Source organism: Micrasema longulum, unplaced genomic scaffold, assembly GCF_059751315.1.
Source record: "Micrasema longulum isolate JH-2025_06_02 unplaced genomic scaffold, ASM5975131v1 h1tg001289l, whole genome shotgun sequence".
In the NCBI taxonomy this organism is placed as follows: domain Eukaryota; kingdom Metazoa; phylum Arthropoda; class Insecta; order Trichoptera; family Brachycentridae; genus Micrasema; species Micrasema longulum.
In genome coordinates this window covers 71,247-95,561 of record NW_028278476.1, presented here as the reverse complement: position 1 = coordinate 95,561, position 24,315 = coordinate 71,247, and the positions used below count along the sequence as shown (strand labels likewise).

The 24,315-nt window shown below is 34.9% G+C and overlaps 1 protein-coding gene across 1 annotated transcript; it reads right to left on the bottom strand.

Annotated features, from left to right (window-relative positions):
* Positions 1-584: 584 nt before the first annotated feature.
* Positions 585-24,315, bottom strand: LOC148276076 (mediator of RNA polymerase II transcription subunit 25-like; the record flags this gene model as incomplete). Its single annotated transcript, XM_088234789.1, has 14 exons — positions 23,856-24,315; positions 19,066-19,208; positions 16,751-16,912; positions 16,150-16,384; positions 13,044-13,189; positions 12,080-12,194; positions 11,023-11,314; positions 9,329-9,432; positions 7,183-7,351; positions 6,092-6,343; positions 5,159-5,345; positions 3,716-3,878; positions 2,458-2,640; positions 585-653 (listed from the first exon to the last, which is right to left on the bottom strand). Coding segments are annotated over exons 2-14 (2,196 nt in total), but the record flags the coding sequence as incomplete, so codon positions are not given.

The following is a 24,315-nucleotide window of genomic DNA, read 5'->3' as shown; positions in this document are numbered from 1 at the left end:
TATGTAAGTCTTATGATTTACCTAGGTATGTAAATCTTATGATTTACCTAGGTATGTAAGTCTTATGATTTACCTAGGTATGTAAATCTTATGATTTACCTAGGTATGTAAATCTTATGATTTACCTAGGTATGTAAATCTTATGATTTACCTAGGTATGTAAGTCTTATGATTTACCTAGGTATGTAAATCTTATGATTTACATACCATATACCTACATTATGTTCAAATATGACCCGGAATTTGTAATTTAAAAGAAGCCGCTCGAAATACTGGTAATTTATTTTCATCTAATGGTGATAACTTTGAAGGGGATAAAATAAATATTGATAAATAATTGAGATAATATTGTTTTTTAACAAATTCCGGGTCAAATTTGAACATAAGGTACGTAAATCTTATAATTAATCAATGTAAATTTACGAAAATATTTCAATTTGGGGGCATTTTTGGTTAATCATAAATACCCGCATTAGAAAACGAGAAATAAGTTGTGGTAGAGTGGGCTTCGAACCTCGCACCTTCCGATTTGGAGTCCGGCACACTTCCACAGTATAGACAAATGAATTAGATAAAATACTCACAGGATGTGGTGGTTGTGGCTGTGATGTCGGAGTCCCCTGAAGAGCTGATGGGCCAGCGCCAGCAGAACCCTTAGAAACATTATTGTATAAAATTATTTTATTTGATCAAAATAAATACACTTTTGCGGGCTAATTTACAAGGATATGTACCGTATTTTACGGACCATAAGACCCACTTTTTTACTTGGGGTGCGTTTTATAGTCCGATGCGTCTTATCGTCAACAAAATACGGTACTTTTTTCTTTGTCATAATTTGTACTACCTAAATTTAAGGCTGAAAGGGTGTAAGTCTTTGTGGATATTTTTCCAAAATTATGCTTTATGCCAACTTGAATTACATTTTATGTCTTTATTTTGTTACTATAGTCCTTAAAATATAGCATGATTAGAATGATAGCTGTCGGAAAAAGTGACGACATAACTTTGTAGTAACGTCTGAGGAGTGATTTACATTGACACACGAAAAATCATTGTATGTTAATTTATATTTTTGGTACAATGCTTGACATATAAATCAACATAAATCAGCTTTAAAAAAAAATACTAAAATAAACCTAATTATTAACGACGTTCTTACAAGGTTACATCATTTTGCAAAAACGTTTGAGATGTTTCAAATTGATCAATGTAATTTGATAGAATAAAAAAATAGTTTGTTTGATAATGTTCACGAAAAAAGCATAATTGTCTTATTTTTGGTGAAAAATTGTATTCAACACACTATAATAGGCTTGTTTTTGCACTTTATATCAATTTTTGAAAACTAGAGTTTCTTGTTTGCATGAAAAACTGTTAAAATCGATTTGATCGGTATATGATCAGTGATCAGTAATTTCCCTTCACTATTGACATGAGTTTGACAGCTGTCATTTTAATCAAGCTAAATTTTAAGGACTGTAGCTTTTTTTTACCCGCAGCTATAATGAAAAAGAAAATGGAAAAATAAACAAGCGACATGTAACAACATTACAGAAAAGTAAATTCAAGTTTTTTTTTGATAAATAAAAAAAATCTTCTACAGTCTCGTACTTCAGTGTCGAATAAAAACGAGTTCGAGAGACCACTTCACAGCGGTGTTAGGACATGATAAAGCGTAATCCTGTTGATTTTTGGCGTCGATTAATAACTGTTGATGAAACGTGGGTGCACCACTATACACCTGAAACCAAAAACCAATCGAAACAATGGGTGGAAGCTGGTGGAAGTGCTCCGAAGAAGGCGAAGGCAGTAAAATCGGTTGGCAAGGTTATGGCCACTGTATTTTGGGATGCACTCGGAATATTGCTCATCAATCATCTTGAAAAGGGAGCCACAATCACAGGAAAGTATTATCGTACATTATTGGATCAATTGAATGATGCAATCAAGGAAAAACGACCACATTTAAAGAAGAAAAAAGTGCTCTCTCTTCAAGACAACGCACCGGTTCACGCAGCATTAGATACGATGCTAAAATTACGTGAAATACACTTCGAATTGGTTGATCATCCACTTTATAGTCCAGATTTAGCTCCTAGGGAGTTTTTCCTGTTTCCAAACTTGACAAAATGGCTCGCAGGAAAAAGGTTCAGCTCTAACGAAGAAGTGATTACCGAAACTAACGCGTATTTTGAGAGGTTCCCGAAATCGTATTATTCAGATGGTATAAAAAAGTTGAAATATCGTCTTACTAAGTGTGTCGAAGTAAAAGGAGACTATGTTGAGAAATAAATGGTTTTTGAAAAAGAAAAAGTTTTTTCCGACTTAGGTAGCTTCATTTTCAATCCGCCCTCGTACATTCGTATATGATTAGTAAGTATAGATTCATTGTTCATCGTTCTATTAAAAAATATTTCTGCGATTTTGAAAAACAAACTGATCGTAATGACGGACCTGCTTGGAGTTGATCTGCGACATCTTCTGCTGCTGGATGACCTTCTTGAGTCGGTCGACGAAGGTGGCCTGGTTGTTGGGTATGAAGCCGAGGTAGGCCTTCTTCTCCGCCGTGTACAACAGGATGAGGACCTTGATGTCGCAGGAGGCTGGCGACACGGGGGTGAAGTGTACGCAGCCCGCCTACAAAGACAAGCCACATAGTAGATTCGCGAACAATCAGAAATGAGAAAATGTTCAAAAAGGCTATAAAAAATGAATAGTGGAGCTGGGTAGAAGTAAAATGGATCGTCTCATTCCCCTAAACCAATATTGAATCACCTGCTCCACAAATGTATAGCTTATGTTATGTTTTTGTTTTTTTACTGTGCGTTTTTTAATATACATATACGGAATAATACAGATGTACATAAATTTATTATTAACATAAATACGTAGTGTTTAACACTGTCTGAACATTTTCTTAATTATGTATCTCTGTATATTATTAAGTCTTCTTTGTTTATTCTCACATGCAAAAATATGTTTTAAAAGTATGTATATTGTTAAGTGTCCTCGGCACGGGTAACCCCAGTGAGATCCCATTATTTTTATTATCAACCTTTGTTTAAAATGGGAAAAAAATTAATAATAAAAAAATAAATACATTTTGCGTAGATTTATAAAATTTGTTGGTGAAAACTCTTGGTGGAGGTTTTATCGATATTTTCATAAAAAATCATTAATATTATACGACCAGGAAACAGTTTGTAAAATTCGTAATCGGCCCTACGGGTCTCATTCTATCGCCCCTTGGGGCCTCACATTTTTTTTGTCATTCGAAGTGATCTAAATGTAATCAAGAAAAATCTGTCTTTAAAAATAATGCTACCAAAACCACGCAAAATTTAAAAATTTCATTTCAATTTTAGGCATTGCCTAGTTAGTACGTAGGTGAAATAATTCAATCAGATGAATCTCAAATAAAGTTTTCAGCTGTTTAACTTCACAAACATCAACAGATGGAAGAATTGAAGGAATATAGATGTTCAAATATAGGTAGAATGGTGAATGTTTCACAATGTGGCGACTATAAGCCATTTTATAAAATATTATTTATCTGTTATAGTATGTTTATATTAACAGCTCCCTAGGCGGTTCGATCTAGTCCTTGTCTGCAAAAATTTGGACTAACTCAAAAAATTGTTGACAATGTCAACACTTCAGAAAAAATCAAACAAGAGATTATAAAAAAATTATTACAAAGACCAGTACTTACATAACCGTTGACCATGACCTTGGTGAGAGATTCCAGAGCCTCATTCTGCTGTGGATGGAACAGAACCGACTTGGAATCCTTGAGGTGGGAGCCGCCGATGTTCCCGATGAGGGGCTTCGGCATAAGCTGCATGATCAGCTTTGGAGGCCAAGAATCCGCTTTACTAAAAAGACACACGAGGAAAAGATGAACGGAATTACGATTAAATAAAAATTCGATCACGAAATACAATTCATGCTCGACCCTTACATTCCCATATTATTTCTCCCACAACATAAAAAATATATTTAATCAACTGAGTAATATAATGTACCCAAGTTGAAATCAATGTTCACTATGAATGAAAATCGCCATCTCAGAGGTCATTCATTGAAACTAAACACTGCCTCCTTCTCATCCAACCCCGGGAAGAACTTCCTGATAAACCGAGTTGTGCAGAAATGGAATGGCCTTCCCGAGAAAGTGATTGGTGCTAGTTCAGTGAATGTTAACTAGACGCACACAGCAATGTATAATGTTTAATAACCAAGTACACTTGATATACACGCATCAGCTTCATACCTGCTAGTGTATTATTATTAATAATAATAATCAATGCGTGTTAGCTTAGTTACGTGGGGGTCATAGTACATGTTGGTTGATGACACACAGACGTGCAATGATTTCAACTGTTTAGAGAGATCTCCATATAAAGCAACGACCGCAAGAAGAAACTCAGCGTTTTCCATAGGATACAATACATTATATTCTGCAAGACTAACAGTATTGCACATAAAACGTCCGTCTAAATAAGAGCGACGTCACGCAGTACATTAACTCCATTACACACTTCATTCTCGCCATCGAGAGATAAAGAACAAAGGAACGCGGCCTATAAAAAGACCACAGGGCATGGTAACGCCCAGGCTCAACACATCCTCACCATATTTGTTGCGTGACATAATAAAATTCATTATTTATTCGCCGTGTAATTAATACACCATTGAATGCTAACCTCGTGTCTTTTGTCAATCTCCGACTGGGCTAGGAGCTCCAACCTTCAACAACTACCAAACTCCTACAGTTTGTCGCAAACTCCTATAGTGTCCTGACGAAATCGGAAGACACTGAAAAGCCGGTATGTGGTTATCTCCTTTTGCAACCACTTTCATACGAGCCCAAGTTTGGCTTTCACTAACACAATATCAAAAGCACGCAAACGTGCGACTGTCAAATTATTCCTGTTGCTTTTTTTATTTTTTAATATCGCCACACTTTAGCCCGTTGCGTGGCAACACCTAATATTAAATGTCATCAAATAAAAAATAATAATTTACTAACACATAATGAGATTATTAAAATTTGTATAAATCCAACGAAAAATTTAAGAGTTGAATAAACTTGTAGACTGTGTGCTGTTTCCCAACTTGACAGAATAGAAATGGTGAATGAGTGCATAATTACAGTTCCGGCTCTCCGTCCCGGCAGCTGGCCGACACTTGGCAGGGCACGTGGCGGGTCGTCTTGCTCTGGTCGCTGGGGCTCTTGCCCTTCTCGATCCACTCCAGGACCCCCTGCCAGATGTAGGCCCGCGGGGCGTTGCTCCCCGCCACGGTCGCGGGGGGCCCGGCTGCAGGGCCGGCGACCGCCACTGGGAAACACACGAGGCGAGAAAACGTTGTGTTAAAAATTTTATCGGCTTCAAAACGGACATTAAAAAGAATGGTAATCAACAGTGCTTTGCGTATGTACAAATGTTTGTAGACAGGCTGGATTTCACTTTCTAAGGATATATTAAGGTCGATTAGGTGTACTTCAACTTTGTTGACAGATGCCTAAGTTTATTGCATGCCATATATGATCTATTTTCTTCGACCATTACCTTCCACTAAAGCCATCTACAGGAAAACTGGTATTAGCATCACATTTATTCTTTGCATAGCGAGGACAAATTTGAATGGTGAAGGTTAGTGTGTAAAGTGGCCACTTAAACTAGCCAATGACAGGTCATAAGCCCTGTAGATGCTTATACTTCTATATTATGTTGTCTAAAATATTCTTCATTTCCGTTGTAATATGTTAATCTTAAATATAACTGAAAAATTCACAACACAAAAAGTTTCTAGTGAGCGCACTCCCATAGCGATGTACAGGCCGGGTGACGGGGTGACAGTCACGTCACGCTAATGTCGCCAGCCGCTGGAACTTTTTGTCAGCCGTTTTGTTATTTCGCCACAGCGAGCGCACTCTCATATATCTCCATAGCACTTGACTCAGCAACAAAAAGTCACTATGACTTTTTCTCACAACCAAGAATAATATTCACTCATCTTCGTATTTTTATGATAAACTAATGACAATTAAACTGAGAATTTTCACTGTTTTTTTACAAGATACCTTGTTGCTGCTGTTGCTGCCCGGGAACTTGCTGCTGCCCGGGTCCCGGTTGCTGACCGGGCTGCTGTCCCGGCTGCTGTCCCGGCTGCTGGCCCGGTTGTTGCTGCTGCCGTCCCTGCTGCTGCTGCTGCTGCTGTTGCTGCTGTTGCTGCTGTTGCTGCTGCTGTTGTTGTTGCTGTTGTTGCTGCTGCTGTTGCTGGGCCCCCAGGAGGTGCTGCATCCTGAGCTGGGCATGCTGCTGGGGGGCCATACCTTTAGAGGAATATCAAATATATATCATATAGGCATCTGAGGACTTCGCCGTACTCACATACAAGGCGAAATTGCACGTTGCTGAATGAGCTGCCTGAAGAGCTCTCTGTAATCTGGTAGAAAGACGGTAATCCAGAAGTACATAATACGTACACCATCGTTTTAAGGAAAAAGAGAAAGTGGGCTCATCACCGCCTGGGATTAAATAATTGGACATGATTACAAAACTTTTTTAAAGTCTTTAAATTTGTTAAGAAACGTTACATAAACAAAGAAATATCATTACAATATTTGAGTTTGTCCAAATGTTCATAGACAAAAGACTGGATTGTGGCCACTTTGTGCCTTGTGCCACAGTGGCCACTTAAACCAGCCAATGACAGGTCATAAGCCCTGCAAATACCTTGACTTCCATATTCCCTTATTTAAGGTATTCTCCATCCCTGTTGTAATTTGTTAAAGAAATATCATATTTTTTTTACAATTTTAAATTCAAAAGGGTCTATTGCATTGGCAACGCCTCTAATACATCACGATTCATGTAAATTTTGAACTTTGTTTGTGACCCTTTAAATTTAAATAGAAAATCGTCACCTATTATAAGGCAAAACATGTCACGTTTTTGTAGGGACAATTTTTTTAGTTATACCTGTATGTGAAAACATTTCACCACAATATCCAAATAGATTTAATTATTGTAAATCCATTTTATTTTACATTTTTCATTACCCCAGTTTTATGTTTAAAAATTTTCGGAATTCATTTGATGTGTCAAAATGTCTATTCTAGCAACCCCCTTCCTTATTGCTTTTTAAGACTTGATCCTTTTTCGATCTTACCGTCCATTCTCTGCTGGTGCACGAGGTGCTGCATCGGCGGCTGCGGGGGGGAGCTCAGCTGCGACAGCAGAGCGCTGGGCTGCGAGTACCCCGGGGCTCCCCCTCCCATATAGGGCCCTGCGCCGCCGATACCGGGGGTCGGCGACCAGCCCATTCTTTGGACACCGGCCTGTAGAAAATAATTACATCATAATATTCAGAAAAGTAAAAGGCGAAATCACAAAATAGCGTGTGACACAATTTACAAATTTCATATTAAAGTTTAAGTAATGTTTTCACTACATTTTTTACTATGTTTTCACTACATTTATTACTTTGTTTTTTATTATTTTTTTCCTATGTTGTTGCTTTTTTTTAACTATGTTTTTACTACATTTTTACTATGTTGTTGCTTCATTCTTTACTATGTTTTTACTACATTTTTTACTTGGTTTTCACTACATTTATTACTTTGTTTTTTAACTACGTTTTTACTATGTTGTTGCTTCATTTTTTACTATTTTTTACTACATTTTTTATTTTGTTTTCACTACATTTATTACTTTGTTTTTTACTACGTTTAGACTATGTTGTTGCTTCATTTTTTACTTTGTTTTTATTACATTTTTTACTATGTTTTCACTACATTTATTACTTTGTTTTTTACTATGTTGTTGCTTCATTTTTTACTATGTTTTAACTACATTTTTACTTTGTTTTTACTACATTTATTACTTTGTTTTTTACTACATTTTTACTATGTTTTTGCTTCATTTTTTACTATGTTTTTACTACATTCTGACTATGTTTTTGCTTAATGTTTTGCTATGTATTTACTACATTTATTACTTTGCTTTTTACTACGTTTTTACTGTGTTTTTGCTTCATTTTTTACTATGTTTTTAATACATTTTTACTATGTTTTTACTACATTTTTACTATGTTTTTAATACATTTTTACTATGTTTTTAATACATTTTTACTATGTTTTTAATACATTTTTACTATGTCTTTAATACATTTTTACTATGGTTTAACTACATTTTTACTATGTTTTTAATACATTTTTACTATGTTTTTACTACATTTTTTTCTATGTTATCACTCCATTTTTTACTTTGTTTTTTTTTACTTTGTCCACTATCTTTATAACAGTTTTTGTATATTGATTACCGTTTTTATATATTTTTTTTACTGTCTTAGAACGGGGTAAATAACTCTAGTTAGATAGTCAAAGCAACATTGTATAAATTATAATTTTGTGTATGTAATATAATATGATAATTATAAATAAAAGTTTTAAAAAAATAGTAAAAATAAGACTTTTCTTATTTTTTCAGAAACAAACAGAACAACTGAGGATTGATTACTTGAAAAAAAAACTCACCGAAACACGCTAAAAACCGGTTTATAAAAATATCAAAGTATAAATTTGTTGCAACTCAGGGAAAATATTTTGAGAAGGGATTATGGAAGTGTAGGCGTTTACAGGGCTTATGACCTGTCATTGGCTGGTTTAAGTGGCCACAAAACTTGAATTAACTAACCGGTAAAAGAAGAAGTATAAAAATTAGAAAAATTGTTTTCAGGCGTTGCCTAGTAGGTGAAATTGGTTCGGCCCGATGAATCTCACTCTGCAAACATTTGGACATACTCAAAACATTGTTGGAGTCAAAAGACTTTAAATACATATATATATAGTTGGATAATTTATATAGCGCCATTTTTGTGAAAATCACCTCAAGGGCGCTAAAGTTAGTTGAAAAAAGGCAATATCAACTAATTTATACCTTTTAATGTTTTTTTTTTTCATTCATTGAAAGTAAAATGTAAAGAAATGCAACAGAAAAAATCATCATCATTCATCATCAACGATTTAAACGAGCACTAAATAAGTAGTCCAGATCTTGTCTCGATGTCCCTTATGGTTGTCAATGCTTCTTTTCTTTTTTAAAATGTTTTAAACTATTCTTTTATTGTAATATTTAAACCTTATAAATTGTATACATGGACAATGTCCGTTAATAAATAAATATAAGACAAATGGGTGTTTTGTTCAAAAGTTTTCAGTAAATTGTTTTAAAACACTTTTAATATTCTACGTGATACATAACGATATTATTGAAAAAGCTAATAAAACTTGGACAAGATCGATATAAAAACTCACTTGGTGTTGTTGAGTGGGGTGGTACCCGGGAGGGGGGCCTTGGGCAAACTTCTGTGGCCCTCCGGCCATGAGCGGGGCCATACCGCCCCTCCCTATCACCATACCTAGAGAATTAATATGAAGCTTAAAATATTACAGCCTTCAAAAACAAATGTAATCAAATGGTCAACTAAAATCCTATATTGCTGATTTGTGCATGAATTTCATCTACAGTCGAATTTGGTTATCACGATGACGGAAATAGCAAGATCTCGGATGCAACGAGGAAACATTCATCGACATTTTAGTCTATTTATTCACTTTTATAATGAGCTACTTTTCAGACATGCCGAACAAAAACATTGTCAACAGTTGAGCAAAAACTCTTCAATCGTTCAAAAACATAATTTTAAAAATAAGAACCGGAGTAATAAAATATAAACGGGGAGCTAACTTCCATTTGTGATACAATTTAAGTGTCTAAGTACCTTATTGGTGTTTTCGCCGACATTTGAAATTGCGTGTAAAAACTCCAAGCTTTTTTTTATTACAGTATAGTGGCTACATAGTGCAGAGCCAATCTTTATGTATATAATTCCTCTGTACTTTTTTTCATTTTTTATTTTCTTTTATCCAGGAAACATACAGTACAGTTACAAAGTTTAATATTTTACACAATTAGACTTAATTCTAATGGACCAGTGTTTCCATATTATAAAGCAATTATATGTAAGGTTAATTATGAAAGTATAAAAAAGAGAAGGAAAAAGAAAAACATAAATGAAAGTTGTTTAAAAATTAAAATTGAAGTGAAAAAAAGATATTTTAAAGTTTGTAGTGAGTATTTACAAATGGGAATAATATTAAAAATGAAGAAAATTTGTAAGAGTAATTAAAAATTAAGAATGGAAATAAAGAATGAAAAACATGCTCAGATGTAAAAATAAAATAAAATAGTAATAACATTTTTAAAAAAAAAGGAAAAACATAAATATACACATATTTATTTTAAGGGATTCAAAGAAACGATGAGAAGAATCTTTAAGTGAAATATAAGACAGTAAATTTAGGTCAATTTAAAAAACATCTTCAAAATTAATGACACATTATAGTAAGAGCAGCAATATATTGATTTTATTTACATATATAATATAAGTAATTAAATGTAGTTTAAAAGTATAAAAACATGCCAATGGCAGCAGAGAAAAAAGAAAAAATAAAGAAGGAATAACAAGTATAGCAAGTAATCTTTAAAATTTGAAAAAGCAATATAAGGAGAAGATTTTAAACCAAGAGAAGTCGATAAAATTTCATTAAAGCGATTTTAGTAGTAATACAAATTTCAAAAGAGAAATTTGATTTATAATAATAATATTAATGTATGTAATTTGAGTGATATAAGAGAAAAGGGGACCAACGGGAGTTTTATTCAAAAGTTTTCAATACACTATTTTTAAATAATTGTAATCCTGTATGATAGATATCTATATGGTTAAAAAGGCTGTTGAAGTGGAACACGATCTGTGTAAAAACGTGTGATGTCACCGTACTCGTCCTAAATGGCTTAACCGATTTACGTGCGGTTTTCAGAGAAATATAGATCTTTGCGCTGTGCGTGTTCGTAGATATTAAAATCTTCAATCTATTAAATTTCTTCAATCTTTTCAATTTCAACAACGTTAAAAATTATGCAACAATATAAACAAAAGAAATACCTCTTGCATACTGCCCCGGTCGCGACTGCATCCCCATCTGTCCCGGAATGGGCAGGTTCATGCCGGGCCCCATCTGCCCCATTTGGCCCGGCCCTATCTGGCCCGGCCCGACCACCATCTGGCCCTGCTCGGCCCCCATCTGCCCGGGACCGGCCCCCATCTGCCCCATCTGGCCCGGCCCCATCTGGCCCTGCCCCATCTGGGCCTGGCCCATCTGGGGCACGACGCCCATGCCCTGCTGGGGTTGGTTGAGACCCATCTGCGTGGGGGTCATTTGGCTCGGATTCGTCATCTGTAAAGAGTTAGTCACAAATCAAACGATGTCTCGTAACTCAACCAACTCTTAACGCTTATTATGTTAGAAAGTTTGCTTCTATTTTTTTCTCCCAATATACGAGTTCATGTCACAATTTAGTAAAATGTCAAAATAGACACTCACATATATAATAGTCATGTTGTAGACACATTTATTTTTGTTTTACACGATGTGCATGTAGTGATTAGTCATAGGGACTTGTCAAGAGAGGTAACATTATACATGACAGATATAGTGAAGGCAATAAAAGGTATCAATAATAGCAGGACACCAAATGCCGAACACTCTTCAAGTGGATCCAAAGATCTGTTGACGAATTACAACTGTCCGCCTTCTCTAGACGAGTTTTCTGTGGTTTCCTCGTCACTAGAGCAAATGCGGAGAAGCTCTTGAAACAGGTCACAGCCGAAACATCTCACCGATCCTTACATAAAATAACTTAATAAAGTTTTTCATTGAAGTAAATTTAATAAAGATTTAAAATAAAAAAAAAAATATTTTTTTTAAAAAAGTAAACAAATAAATAACTATCGCTTTGAAGTAAATATAAACCTTGTACATTACAAGCAAGGTAAAAGAATAATGCAACTAAAATATAAAAATATAAAAAAAAGACACATTTACATAGAAGAGTTTATTAAATCGGGTAACCCGGTCATGATACTCTTGTGAAATAAGGCTTACTATCAATAAGAAATATTAGAAAATAAATCCCTCAATTTTGGTGGGATATTTGAGTACCTGTTGCTGGGGAGTTAATGCTTCGGTCATCTGACTCGTCTGCGGCGAGGGCAGATTCACACCATTCGGAGCGACCTGTATTGACGCCACAGGACTAACCGGTCTCTCCTTGAGACTATAAGATTTCAAATTTAATAAAATTTAAAGAAACCCTCGAAATTCAACACGGAAAATCAATATAAATTATTACAGTAGATATAATAGTATAAAAGTTCATACAGTAGACCATAGAATTAAGAATAGTCCAGAAACCGCACACGAGCATCAAACAGAAGGCGACTCAACTACTCATAAATGAGTAGGTTTACGTTTGGACCCATTTATTTATTTATTCATATTTTTCACTTACAAACTATAATTAATAATAAAAATAATGTGACCTCACTGGGGTTTCCCGTGCCGAGAACACTTAACAATTTAGTTTTTTGAAATTACATTTGAGAATAAACAAAGAAGACTAACTTTAAAAACAAACATAATTAACAAATATTCAGACAGTTTTAAAATATTACTTATATTACAAAACACACAATGAAAATAACAAAAACCTAACATAAGCTATACAGTTGTGGAGCAGTTGAATCAGCATTGGTATGGGCGAATGAGACAATCCATTTTACTTCTACCTAGCTCCACTATCCATTTTGTTATAGCCTTTTTAAACATTTTCTCATTACTAATTGCTTTAATAGATAGTGGAAGTAGGTTACAGATTTTAATTGAATATTACTCAAAATCCCCTAATCATTAGTTTCTTTGTAGACGTCGCTCAGTACGCAACACCTGATTTGAATTCAACTATGCCGTGTTAGTGTGGCAGTAGTAGTAGTAATAATATATAGTGATAGCTTTGTAAGAATGTAAATAATAAACTGGTATTTTTCTTTAGTGTCTATTGAGTAAAGGGTAATTTCTTGGGTTTTAATTAAAACAACACAGGAGCAAATTTCAAGAGTATATTTACCTAAATCCTTTTAGTAATACTAAGTGACGGGGGTCTTTGGCGTAGTTCTTAGTTTGTGAAGCGGAAAGGTCTCCGCCGGCCTTTTCAAACAACCTAAACAGTGCCGGAATCTTCCGTGGAGACAGAATGGACAAGCTGATCCCTCTCTGAAATGAACACAAATATTTAGACAAAAACTCAAGATAGATATGTGTGGCGTTCCATCCTCTCAGCCAATCCATAGAGAAAATTGGTGTACAGAAAGATAGATCTCCCATTGGTTCAGTTGGCGCAAAGAACCAGACACTTGCTTACAAAGGAGGGGAAAATTGTACGCTGGTATTTATTGATATTTCTTGATAAAACTCCATAGTTAATGATTATGATAAAATTATAAATAAACTTATCAATGGAACTTTTTGGTTTAGTTTTACTTTTTATTATTTTTATCACCAACGAGCGCTTTCGCCTAAGTAGGCATTTTCAAGCCTGGTGAATTGTTTACAACGTTTACAGCTTTTATAGTATTCTTAACATATTTTGGAGATAAGATCAAATAAGTATTTTAACAGAGGACAGGGGACACCGTTTTCGGTCCAAAAACTCCCAAAAATGAACTGTTTGGCAAACTACTTGTAAATATTTATGTTTTCTATCCCCTGTTAAAATACTCATTTGATCTTATCTCCAAAATATGTTGATAGACATAGAGGGCATAGAGTTGTTGGAGAAAATTTAGAGAAGAGCAAATAAAATGGTAATTTCTCTAAGAAATAAATCATACGAGGACCGCTTAAGGGAGCTCGGGTTAAATTCACTGGAAGAGCGGAGGCAGCGTGGTGACTCGATTGAAACGTTCAAAATCTTAACTGAGCAATATAATGTACCCAAGTTTAAATCAATGTTCACTATGAATGAAAACCGCCATCTCAGAGGTCATTCATTGAAACTAAACACTACCTCCTTCTCATCCAACCCCGGGAAGAACTTCCTGACAAACTGAGTTGTGGAGAAATGGAATGGCCTTCCCTAGTTCAGTTAATATGTTCAAGAACCGTCTAGGTGCACACATCAATTTAGAATGTTTGATAACCATGTACACTTGATATACACGCATCCGCTTAATGGCTGCTAGTATATTATTAATAATATTATTATTATTGTTATTAATTTTAAGCGAGCAGCTGAAAGCTGAATTCCTTTAATCTATTTAAACGAAAGTAACTTGTTGGCGCACTTTAACTTTTCCAAAAACAAATCTAGTCCATTTTTGAACCCATTGAGATCAGCTCTTGCGGCAGCTTATTCCAACCATCAACAACCCTATTGCTCGGGAAATGCTTCCGTGGATTTAGATTGCATCTCGTTTTCTCCAGCCTGAGACTGTGGCCTCGAAGACGAGCATCTTGTTTAAGCTCGAACATGGGATTCAAATTTGTATGAGCGTTTCTGAGATGGCCGTGAAGGCGTTGAAGATGCATACGGCCCGGATGCCCCAGCACATCAACAACCGATGAAAACAGATAAAAGAAATTATATATATATATTATTTTAGATATTTTTTTTTTTTTTAAACCAACTTAACTTCTAAACACAGTTCTATATTTTATTACTTTTTATTGTATTTATTAAAATTTATGTTGTTAATACACTCATCTTTATATTTTTATTTTTATACCAACTATACTTCTTAACACTGTTCCTATCTTTTATTTCTTTATATAGTATTTTTATGCGATCCCTCAGGCGAATGTGTGGTAAAACGATGTATGATAGGTGCACAAATGTCGAGATCCGTGAAGTGTGTAAGGCTGAGACATGCATTATTGACAGAATTAGGAAAGGGGTGCTGCGTTGGTTTGGACATGTAGAGCGAATGGACAGCGAAAGAACGACTAAAAGGATCTACGATGCAAATGTTGATGGATGCAGAAAACGAGGAAGACCGAGAAAGACATGGCGCGATCAAGTCCATCAAATACTTGAAGATGGACATGTCAAAAGTAGGAATAATCGGCGTGCGTGCATAAGAAGATGTATGAATGTAGAGGAAGCGAGGTCTGTATGCCAAGATAGAGTGTTATGGCGTTCTATCCTCTCTGCCTACCCCTACGGTGAAACGGCGTGATGGTTTGTTGTTGTTGTTGTTGTTGTAAAAAAAAAAATGTTGTTTATATACTCATCTTCTTTTTTTTATACCAACTTTACTTCTAAACACTGTTCTATCTTTTGTTGCTTTATATTGTATTTTTTAAATTTAATGTTGTTTATATACTTATATTTTATAAAACTTTCATGTATGTAAAAGCCGTATGGGCGTGAAAAATTAATAAAAATAAAAAAAAAAACATTGAAAAAGTTGAATGAAATGTTTTATGAACGATCGCCGAATCACAATCAGAGAAAACGTCGTCGTTGGCATATTGACTGGCTCATGCCATGAAATGTTTTTAATGTTTCGGGTATGAAATGCGTAGCAGGCAAAATTTGTTGCAACTTTTTTTAATATCAAACAAAAAAATCAGCGAATGGAAGTTGCTCAAATGAAGTCAACGACGATGCAGAATTGCTGGAACTTGTTACAACGGGTGACGAAATGTGGGTTTACGAAATGACGACGAAACTAAGGCTCAATCGTCCCAGACAACAATCGCCGAGCACACCAAACACGTCCAACCTTAGTGGCTGCCACAGACAAAGTAAACAATTAATACAGCTGAAACTTTAAGCATACTTCAAGGGCATGTATACCAATATAATTTCATTTTTCAATTTCAAATTTGACAATCTGACTCTCCAAACCCGCGAAATTAAAAATTTCCCGTTATTTTCTGAACACACCTCGTACAACAATGTTTTAAGTGTGTCCAAATGCTTGTTGACCGGCTGGATTTCCTCCCTGGGGGTTATTTAGATCTAAATTTGTTGCAACAGAGAGGGAAAACATTTTGAGAAGGAAATACGTAAGTCCTGGCATTTACACTTTAATTAATATTTAAAGCTTAGGCAGAAAGGTGAATGTAACACAGTGTTTAAAGTGGCCATTTAAACCAGCCAATGACAGGTCAAAAGCCTTGAAAATGTTTTCCCTCTTTACACGGTTTAGGGGAGCGAGGAGGCTGGCTACCTCATGCAGCATGACTGCGAGCTGGTCGGCCGTGTTGCCCGCGTACTGCGGCGTGTCCTGTGCGGGCATGGCGTACGGGGGCGAGCTGGCCACCAGCAGCACGTGGCGCTGCGTGACCGTGGTGGTGCCCGGCTCCTCGGGAGGGGCTTCCGCGGCCAGCTCGTCGAGGCACACCAGCGCCGTGGCCAGGCCCTCGGCGATGCTGGCGTGGGACTCCCCTCGGCCGCCAATCAGCCTGCAAACGAGAAAGAAAACAGTTGTTCATTTGAATTTTTACACTGAATCCCACAATACTAACAAGAAAGTTGAGGGTTTGTTTTTTTTATTTAACTTATTGAAAGACTATCTAAAACCAATTTTAAAAATTTATTTTTACCATATTATCATCGTTATAATTTTGTAATTTTAAAATAACACTGCGCACGTTGTCATGAGTTCAAGTCTATGAGTTTTTCTGTAATTTAAAAAGAGAACCCTTTACTCTTCAAGCACGCTAAGCACGGCTACCCGGAAACTTATCACAACACATAATTAATTGGCTATTCTAAACACCTGTTCACCTGAACCTTTGACGTTGAAAAAAAATTCAAAATCAACTCACTCCAGTCTGTCTAACGCCGCTAGTAGGCGGTGTGGGGCTGCGTAGGGCCCTATGGAGCTGACCGGGGGCGCCGGGTGGCAGTCCGAGGCGCGGTACACCACGGCACCGAATGCAGCGCCCCCGTCCGGGCATTCTCCTTCCGAAGACCCTTGCTTGAAGTGCCTGGAGGAATACATTTAATTGATTCAATTTATTTATTTTAAGTAATACATACATTACAAACTTAAATTTGAGACGCACATATTATAAAAAAACAAAAAATACATAAAGAGACTCTTGTTAAAGTAGTAGGAGAATCCTGCTCGGGAAAACCCCTTCGGATACATGGAACAGATCAACATCCAGAGCTATGTTCTTCTTGGTCCTGTATATCGGAATATAAAACAATGATCAATTCATTAATTGACTGTCCTGATTTTCTGGAGTTGGTGTGTTTCCGTGTACCTGGTCGACATACCCGCCACAGATCTCCTTTTTGTTCTGCAAGTTCCAGGACCAACTATCACATGCACTCGCCTATCCCTAGGCTCCATAGATATGGCAATCAGTATGAGGACGAGGTTGATATATTTGGTTCTGGACCGGTTATAAAACGAGTCTGATTTATTTTTTTCTCTCGCAATATTACTCTTAAACTTTTTTTTATACTTAAAAATGTTTTTCCTTTTTTTTTCTTCATATTTATGTATTTATTTCATTAATATTTTTGGTTGCTTATGTGCATTTACCTACTTGTTATAGTTATGCAATTTTATAATTTTTTGTTATGTATTTATATATGTATTTTTTGTTCATATTTATGTTCAATATATGTTAAAGCAATTTATGCCGTTTATGTAAAAATAAATAAATCTGCTGACGCTGTCTTAGGTAATTATTGGGAACATACAAACCAATGCTCATCATAATCTCAGGATTATCGACCATACCGCGCAACAATGGATAAAAATGTGTAGTCAAATACACATTCCTTCTAGTCTTCTGGAGAAACTCGGTCGGGTAAAGCCGAGGATAATACCCGCACTCTCTCATGTAGAGATATCTCAGAAACTTCTTTTGGATTACTTAAATACTTTAAAACAACGGCTCAAGACATGTCTAATGCCAACGATGTATACCAAAAAATATTATAACTAGGAGCATAATTAAAGAATGTAATTGAATGAAGTGCTCTATATAGGAAAAAATAACACTATGTTAAATAAGTAAGTAAACAAATAGACAGTTTTTAAACTGACCTCAGAGTAATAATGCGCCAAGCTATAGAGGAGCCCAAACGTAGGAAAACCATTCTATGACTATTAGTTATTAAGTTAGCTACAGTTCGCAGCAAAACAATGGGCCGTACTCAGGTCGAGAATTGCCAAATGGATATTAATTTGCATTCTAAACACTTTTAAATATGTACCTGTGTAATTATTATTGCAGGGTTATTCCAATTGATTTTTCTATAATTCGCCTATATTTATTTTATAAAACTGAAAATACAATTGTGTGTTTATTATTTTATTTATTTATTAATTTTATTTACAATATACTTATGTTACATTTATTAAGACATAAATCCCAACTTCATGGAACCAAAGTCCTACGTTGAGTTTGTTTGTTTGTCCGTCACATCTCCGAAACCGCGAGTCGTAGCGGGCTGAAATTTAGACACATCATTTTATATGTGATATCAAGGTTAACGTTGCTATTTTCGAGTAAAATTTGAATAGATCTCTACTCGATAAAAACTCAAACTTTATATAAATGCCTAGTGCGGCCCTGACATATTGCCCATAATCAACTGTAAACATACTTTAATTCACATATTTATCTCCTAAATTGAGAAAAAATAGTATCTGAAGTAAATATGTTGATGCAAGGAAAGTTTTAAGCAACATAATACACGTGTCAGGACAATAAATGCCAAAAATCAATGTAAATCGTGGGAAAATATTCAAAATCAATTACCTGTGAAGACTCCTTTAACAGCTTTGACGCTCCTACTGCTGCAACCAAACATACCGCAGTTCACCATAGTCGATTTTTATTTATTATAATGTAAATATCCAAGTTATTTACAATCAAAGCCAAGTACGGCTACAAAAGCGATCGAACCGTTATGTTGTCAAATAAAACAAAATGGCCACCAATTGGTTGCTAACCAACAAACCAACATCGCTTGCATTCTATGAAACATAGTGATAGGGCTTCTCTATAGGTCCACGCATTATTACTCTGAGGAACTGACTGATTGTGATAGAAATAACCGATTGATAACATTATCGGCGATTCTAATATCTGGATTCCGCTGATCTACAAACTCTTACTCTAGTGTTGGGATGATGTAGTTGGTTTTCAAGTCATTCATGTAGGCACCATTGATCGCCGTTCCTTCTATTACGAATATCACTTCCGAGAGCGTATTTTCTGGCATGGAAACCACCATCTTGGAATATACCCGCTACCTTTCCTTGAAAAGAAAAAAATAAAGATAAGGACAAAGGATTTTCAGAATGCGTTAATGAACGGATAATTACTTTTTATTTTCTACATAAAAAACTCGCGTTATTTAGAATTTACATTTCGTCATTGCGCCGGCAATATCCATTAGGTGTACTATCTTCGGTGCGCTGACCATTACACCACGTCGGTCTCGTGGTGTAATGGTCAGCGCGTTAGCCTGCCATGCAAGAAGTCTCGGGTTCGATTCCCAACATGGTTGATGTGAAATATTAATTTAAAAGGGTGTTTTCACACTAGAATATTTCATAGTCCCTGGACTGGCACCCGAAGCGTAAGACTGACCATCTTACCTTCATGTAACAAAAATTATCAAGATACATTGCGATTGGTGTACCAATGCAGTGCCCTATGCACAATTAGGTGCGGAAAGGGAACGATGATGATGATAATGTACTATCTTTATTTAACGATTACACAATAGGGGAATATATCATACCACGAAAACCGATAAAAATATATGAAATGGATTTATTATTATTATTATAGATAACTTATATAGCGCCATTTTCGTAATAAAATACCTCAAGGGCGCTTTACATAGTGATTCTACTGTTAAATTAATTTAATTGAAGCTTTTAAATTTGTAATTTAATTAAAACAATTTATTTTGCTGTCACATGCTACGGATTTATTCAAATGATTTAGAGAACAAGTGGGTTTTAAGTTTTTTCCGAAACATCACTTCACTTTCACAGCCTCGCACCTCTGCTGTCTGCTGGGAGAGCATTCCATGCCATAGGGCCTGCGACCGCAAATCACTAAATTTAGTGCGCTGTTTGCGTAGAGGTAATTAGAATAATTAGTTGTATTTTCAAAATCAATATGGATATTGTGGAGAAATGTTTTCATACACAAATGTAAAAAACAAATTCAATAAAAATGTAGGTGTAGAAAAACACGACAAGTTTGGCCTTGGTTGTTGCGACGTAAATATTTGTGACATTGTTCTACATAAATTTCAACGGCCAGGAACAAATAAACAAGAATCCTGTTAGGGGCGCAGCCAATGGAATGACCGTTCTTGCAGGAATTCAAAATTTGAAAGTATTTTTTATGCTACTAATAATTAGCAAAAAAAAATTTTTAACTGGACAGTATTTCTTTGACCTTTATTACTTTAAAAATGTTAAAAAAAAACGTGATGTTTCCCTATTTTGTTTTAACAAAATACACTAAAATATTAGAGACTGACTGATACAAGATTTTCAGCCGAAATCGAAACTGAATTTTGGCTTCGTTCTAGTTAAGGCCGAAACTGAAATTTATTTAAATAGGTTAAAAGTCCCCGAGCATCTCGGCACGTATGAAGGTGCTTAAATTACGATGGGCCGGACATGTACAGCGAATGCCTGACTCACGTGTCCCTAAAACAATAATGAGCGGACACCCGGGAGGAAAGAGATTAGTGGGAAGACCCAGGCTGAGATGGGAGGATAAAGTGAGAAAGGATGCAGCGCAGTTTCTCCAGGTGGCAAATTGGAAGACGGCAGCTGAGAAGCGACAGAGTTGGAGGCGAAAGTTGCAGGAGGCCAAAGCTCGATATGGGCTGTAGCGCCATCGGAGAGAGAGAGAGAGAAGTTAAAAGTCACTTTAAAATGCCCAAAATTAGGCGTTTTTATTGTTAAACTTTATGAGTTCATAAAAATAAGTGTTAAATAAAATACACAATGAAATGAAAGGTATAAATTTAATGAGAAATTTTTGTTATTTTTAGCGCTTTTTGGTTCGTTGTTGTGTTATACATATTGCTGCCTAGTTCTTGTATGTTCAATAGACCATTTTGCAAATTTTACAAGAGACATTTTTTAAAATTCAAATAAGTAAAATCAGTATGTGCATCTGGCACTCAAAAAATGCTGAAAGAACTATTTAATAAGGGAAAAAATAAACATTCTTTAGCTACATGGACGCGTAAAAAGATAATGAACATATTGACATTCATAACTCAATTTTTCTAAAATGGTCTATTGAACATACAAGAACTAACTTATGTGATATTTATTTATTTATTTTACAGAAACAAACAGTCGACAATGATATAATAACATAAAAAAGATACGGTTTAAAGACAGACCAGCGAAGTTTCTAAACAAAAATCATACATATTAAATTGTGGTACAACAAAGGGTGTGTTTATGTGTATTTGTATGAGAGTAAGTGTAGAGGTGTGTATATGTGTGGGAGTAAGTGTTCAGGTGTGTAAGTGTGAGCATCGTTAAATAGCAAGTTGGATCGTATCGCAGCCAGGAATAATGAGTCTTAATTTATTTTCAAATAAATTAAGGGGCGTGTTAAATATACTAATAGATGAAAAAAAAGCATTATAGTTAGAGCAAGAATGATAGTGCTGTGCATAGTTAGTGCTACAGACTGGCAGATGGAATAAATACTTATTTCTTGACAAGCGAAAGGGGGCATTAAGATTAATTTTAGAGAGTAGATTAAAAGAGTCTACTTTATTATTTAATAATTTATATAAATAGCATAATTCAGATATAGTGCGTCTATTTTCAAGGGTAAAAAATCCATTTTATTTAGCAGATTGGCTGTAAGTGCAAAGCGTTTTATAATCTAGGTATTTTAAAAATTTTCGTTGAACATTTTCAATCCTTTCAATGTTTGTTATGTATTGTGGGCTCCACAAAATGGATGCAAACTCCAAGTTACTGCGTACGGAAGTGTTGTATAAAGATTTCAATGTGTTTGGTATTTTAAAGGTTTTGGAAATTCTTAAAATGAAACCCAGCATTTGGTAAGCTTTTTCAACAACAGAATTTATATGAGACCCAAACAGCAGTCTACTGTTAAGAATAACTAACATATAACTTATATGTAACAGTTCTTCAATGTCGGCCATTAATAATAATAATAATAATAATGTTTGGATAATTTATATAGCGCTATTTTTGTGAAAATCACCTCAAGGGCGCTGTACAATAAATAAATATCCCAACATGTCTTGTCGCTACAGAGCGCATGGACGGTTGGGATTCTGGGCATTCTAGGCATTGACAGGTCATAAACCCTGTAGATGCCTAGACTTCTATATTACCTTCTCTTAAATGTTTTTCATCTCTGTTGTAATATGTTAATTTTCCTATTAGTTATAAATAACAAAATATGCAAAAAAAAAACATCATCAAAAGTACATTGTTTTATTGATCTCCTGAACGATTTTTCAAATGCTACTTCAATTAAATTCAATGAATTTATTTAAATATAACATTTCGTGGGCATACAAGAGAAATTGATCAAGTGACAAAATCAATAATGTTGAGGGGAGCCATTTTAGTGTTTTTCTAGAGTTCAATTGCTTCTCCAAGATTAGATTTTTCAAGTAGGTGGTTGGTAATTTTACATTATATGTACGGTACTTTCGACGTTAATGTAAAGTATAAACATATTAAAAAAACATTATCACTAAAATAAAAAATAAAATTAAAATTGAAAAACTTAGTCAATTTTATCTGTAAAATTTGTCAGATAATCATTTTTGTTTCGTTCATTGAGGGAGGTAGTGTTTTATTTTATTTTATTTCAAAACTATAAATTATGTTTTAGGAATTTTTTATTTCAATAATCCATTTTTTATATTAATAGAGGTTAAATAAAACACAGAAATACAAAATAAATTAAAATAAACAAATAATTAAGAAGTGTTATGTAATAATCTAAAGAATAAATTTTATTAATGAACTTTTTATAAAAAAACCGTATCTGTCAAATACAAAACATATACTTACCTAGTGACTACTGACTACCAACTCTTCACTGGTGACATCACCTACAAGTCAAATTGACTAACTGTCACTCGGTTAATTCTTTGGATCTTAAATTTACTAATAAAAGTGAGTGTGTGTGTTGGTCAGTTTTACTTGTCAAAAATCTGCGAGCTTCTATCAAATAGTCACATATTTTACAAATTAAATTATTTTTAGAGTGTCGGATCGACTTGGCATTTTTACCAGTCAAGCATTATGCTAATACGATGCCAAAAAGTCAATAATCTCAATTTTGACATTTTTGCAAATGGTCACTTTTACTTGTATAACCACGATATACATTACAAACATATATTCAATACATACATTTTTTTTTTTAAATACATAAAAAAGACTCATGTTAAGGTAGTAGGAGAATCCTGCTCCGGAAAACCCCTTCGGATATATGGAACAGATCAACATCCATAACTATGTTGTTCTTGGTACTGTTTATCGAAATATGAAACAATCTATGCTGACGCTGTCTTAGGTAATTATCAGGAACATACAAACCAATGCTCATCATAATCTCAGGATTATCGACCATACCGCTCAACAATGGATAAAAATTTGTAGCCAAATACACATTTCTTCTAATCTCTAAACTGTTGTAGCCGAGCATACCCTGGAGAAACTCAGTCGGGTAGAGCCAAGGATAGCCCTTAACAGATATTACCGGCGCAACGACGATTTGCCGCTTTCAATGCCCCAATCAAGTATATGTGTCTATTTAAAATAAACACATTTCGACGTTAATCAATATGAGGGACAAATGAGTGCGAGTACACATTAATATTATGTTATTTTGCATAGCCGGACGGTGTAATACTTACGTTTGAAAAATAAATCCTTTAAGCGAACTAGATTAATATTGCAATCGAGTATTAGATCCCATATTGTATCAATAACGCCCAAAAACTAAACGTTTTGTGTCTTCGACGATCGTTTAAATTGTGATCATGGTAGTTTTGTTTCCTTGGGTCATGAATTTCCACAGAATACTATTTAATTTACCGTTTTAAACGAGATGTTTACTTCGTTTCAAATGTGTATATGAGTTGGTGAATAAATTATTCAACTGCCGGTTGAGTATTTTCGTAATACCTTAACCAGCTGGTATAAACGCTATAATCTTTAAAAAAACTGGTAAGAATTTGAATTTGAATTGCGACCCTAAACAGCTGTACACTTTAACTTAACTAAACATTAATCCAAACAACGCCGACATATCCGACATTTTGGTATTTTATTTTGACATTTCGCCGATTTCTCAGTCCGAACAACCATAGATAT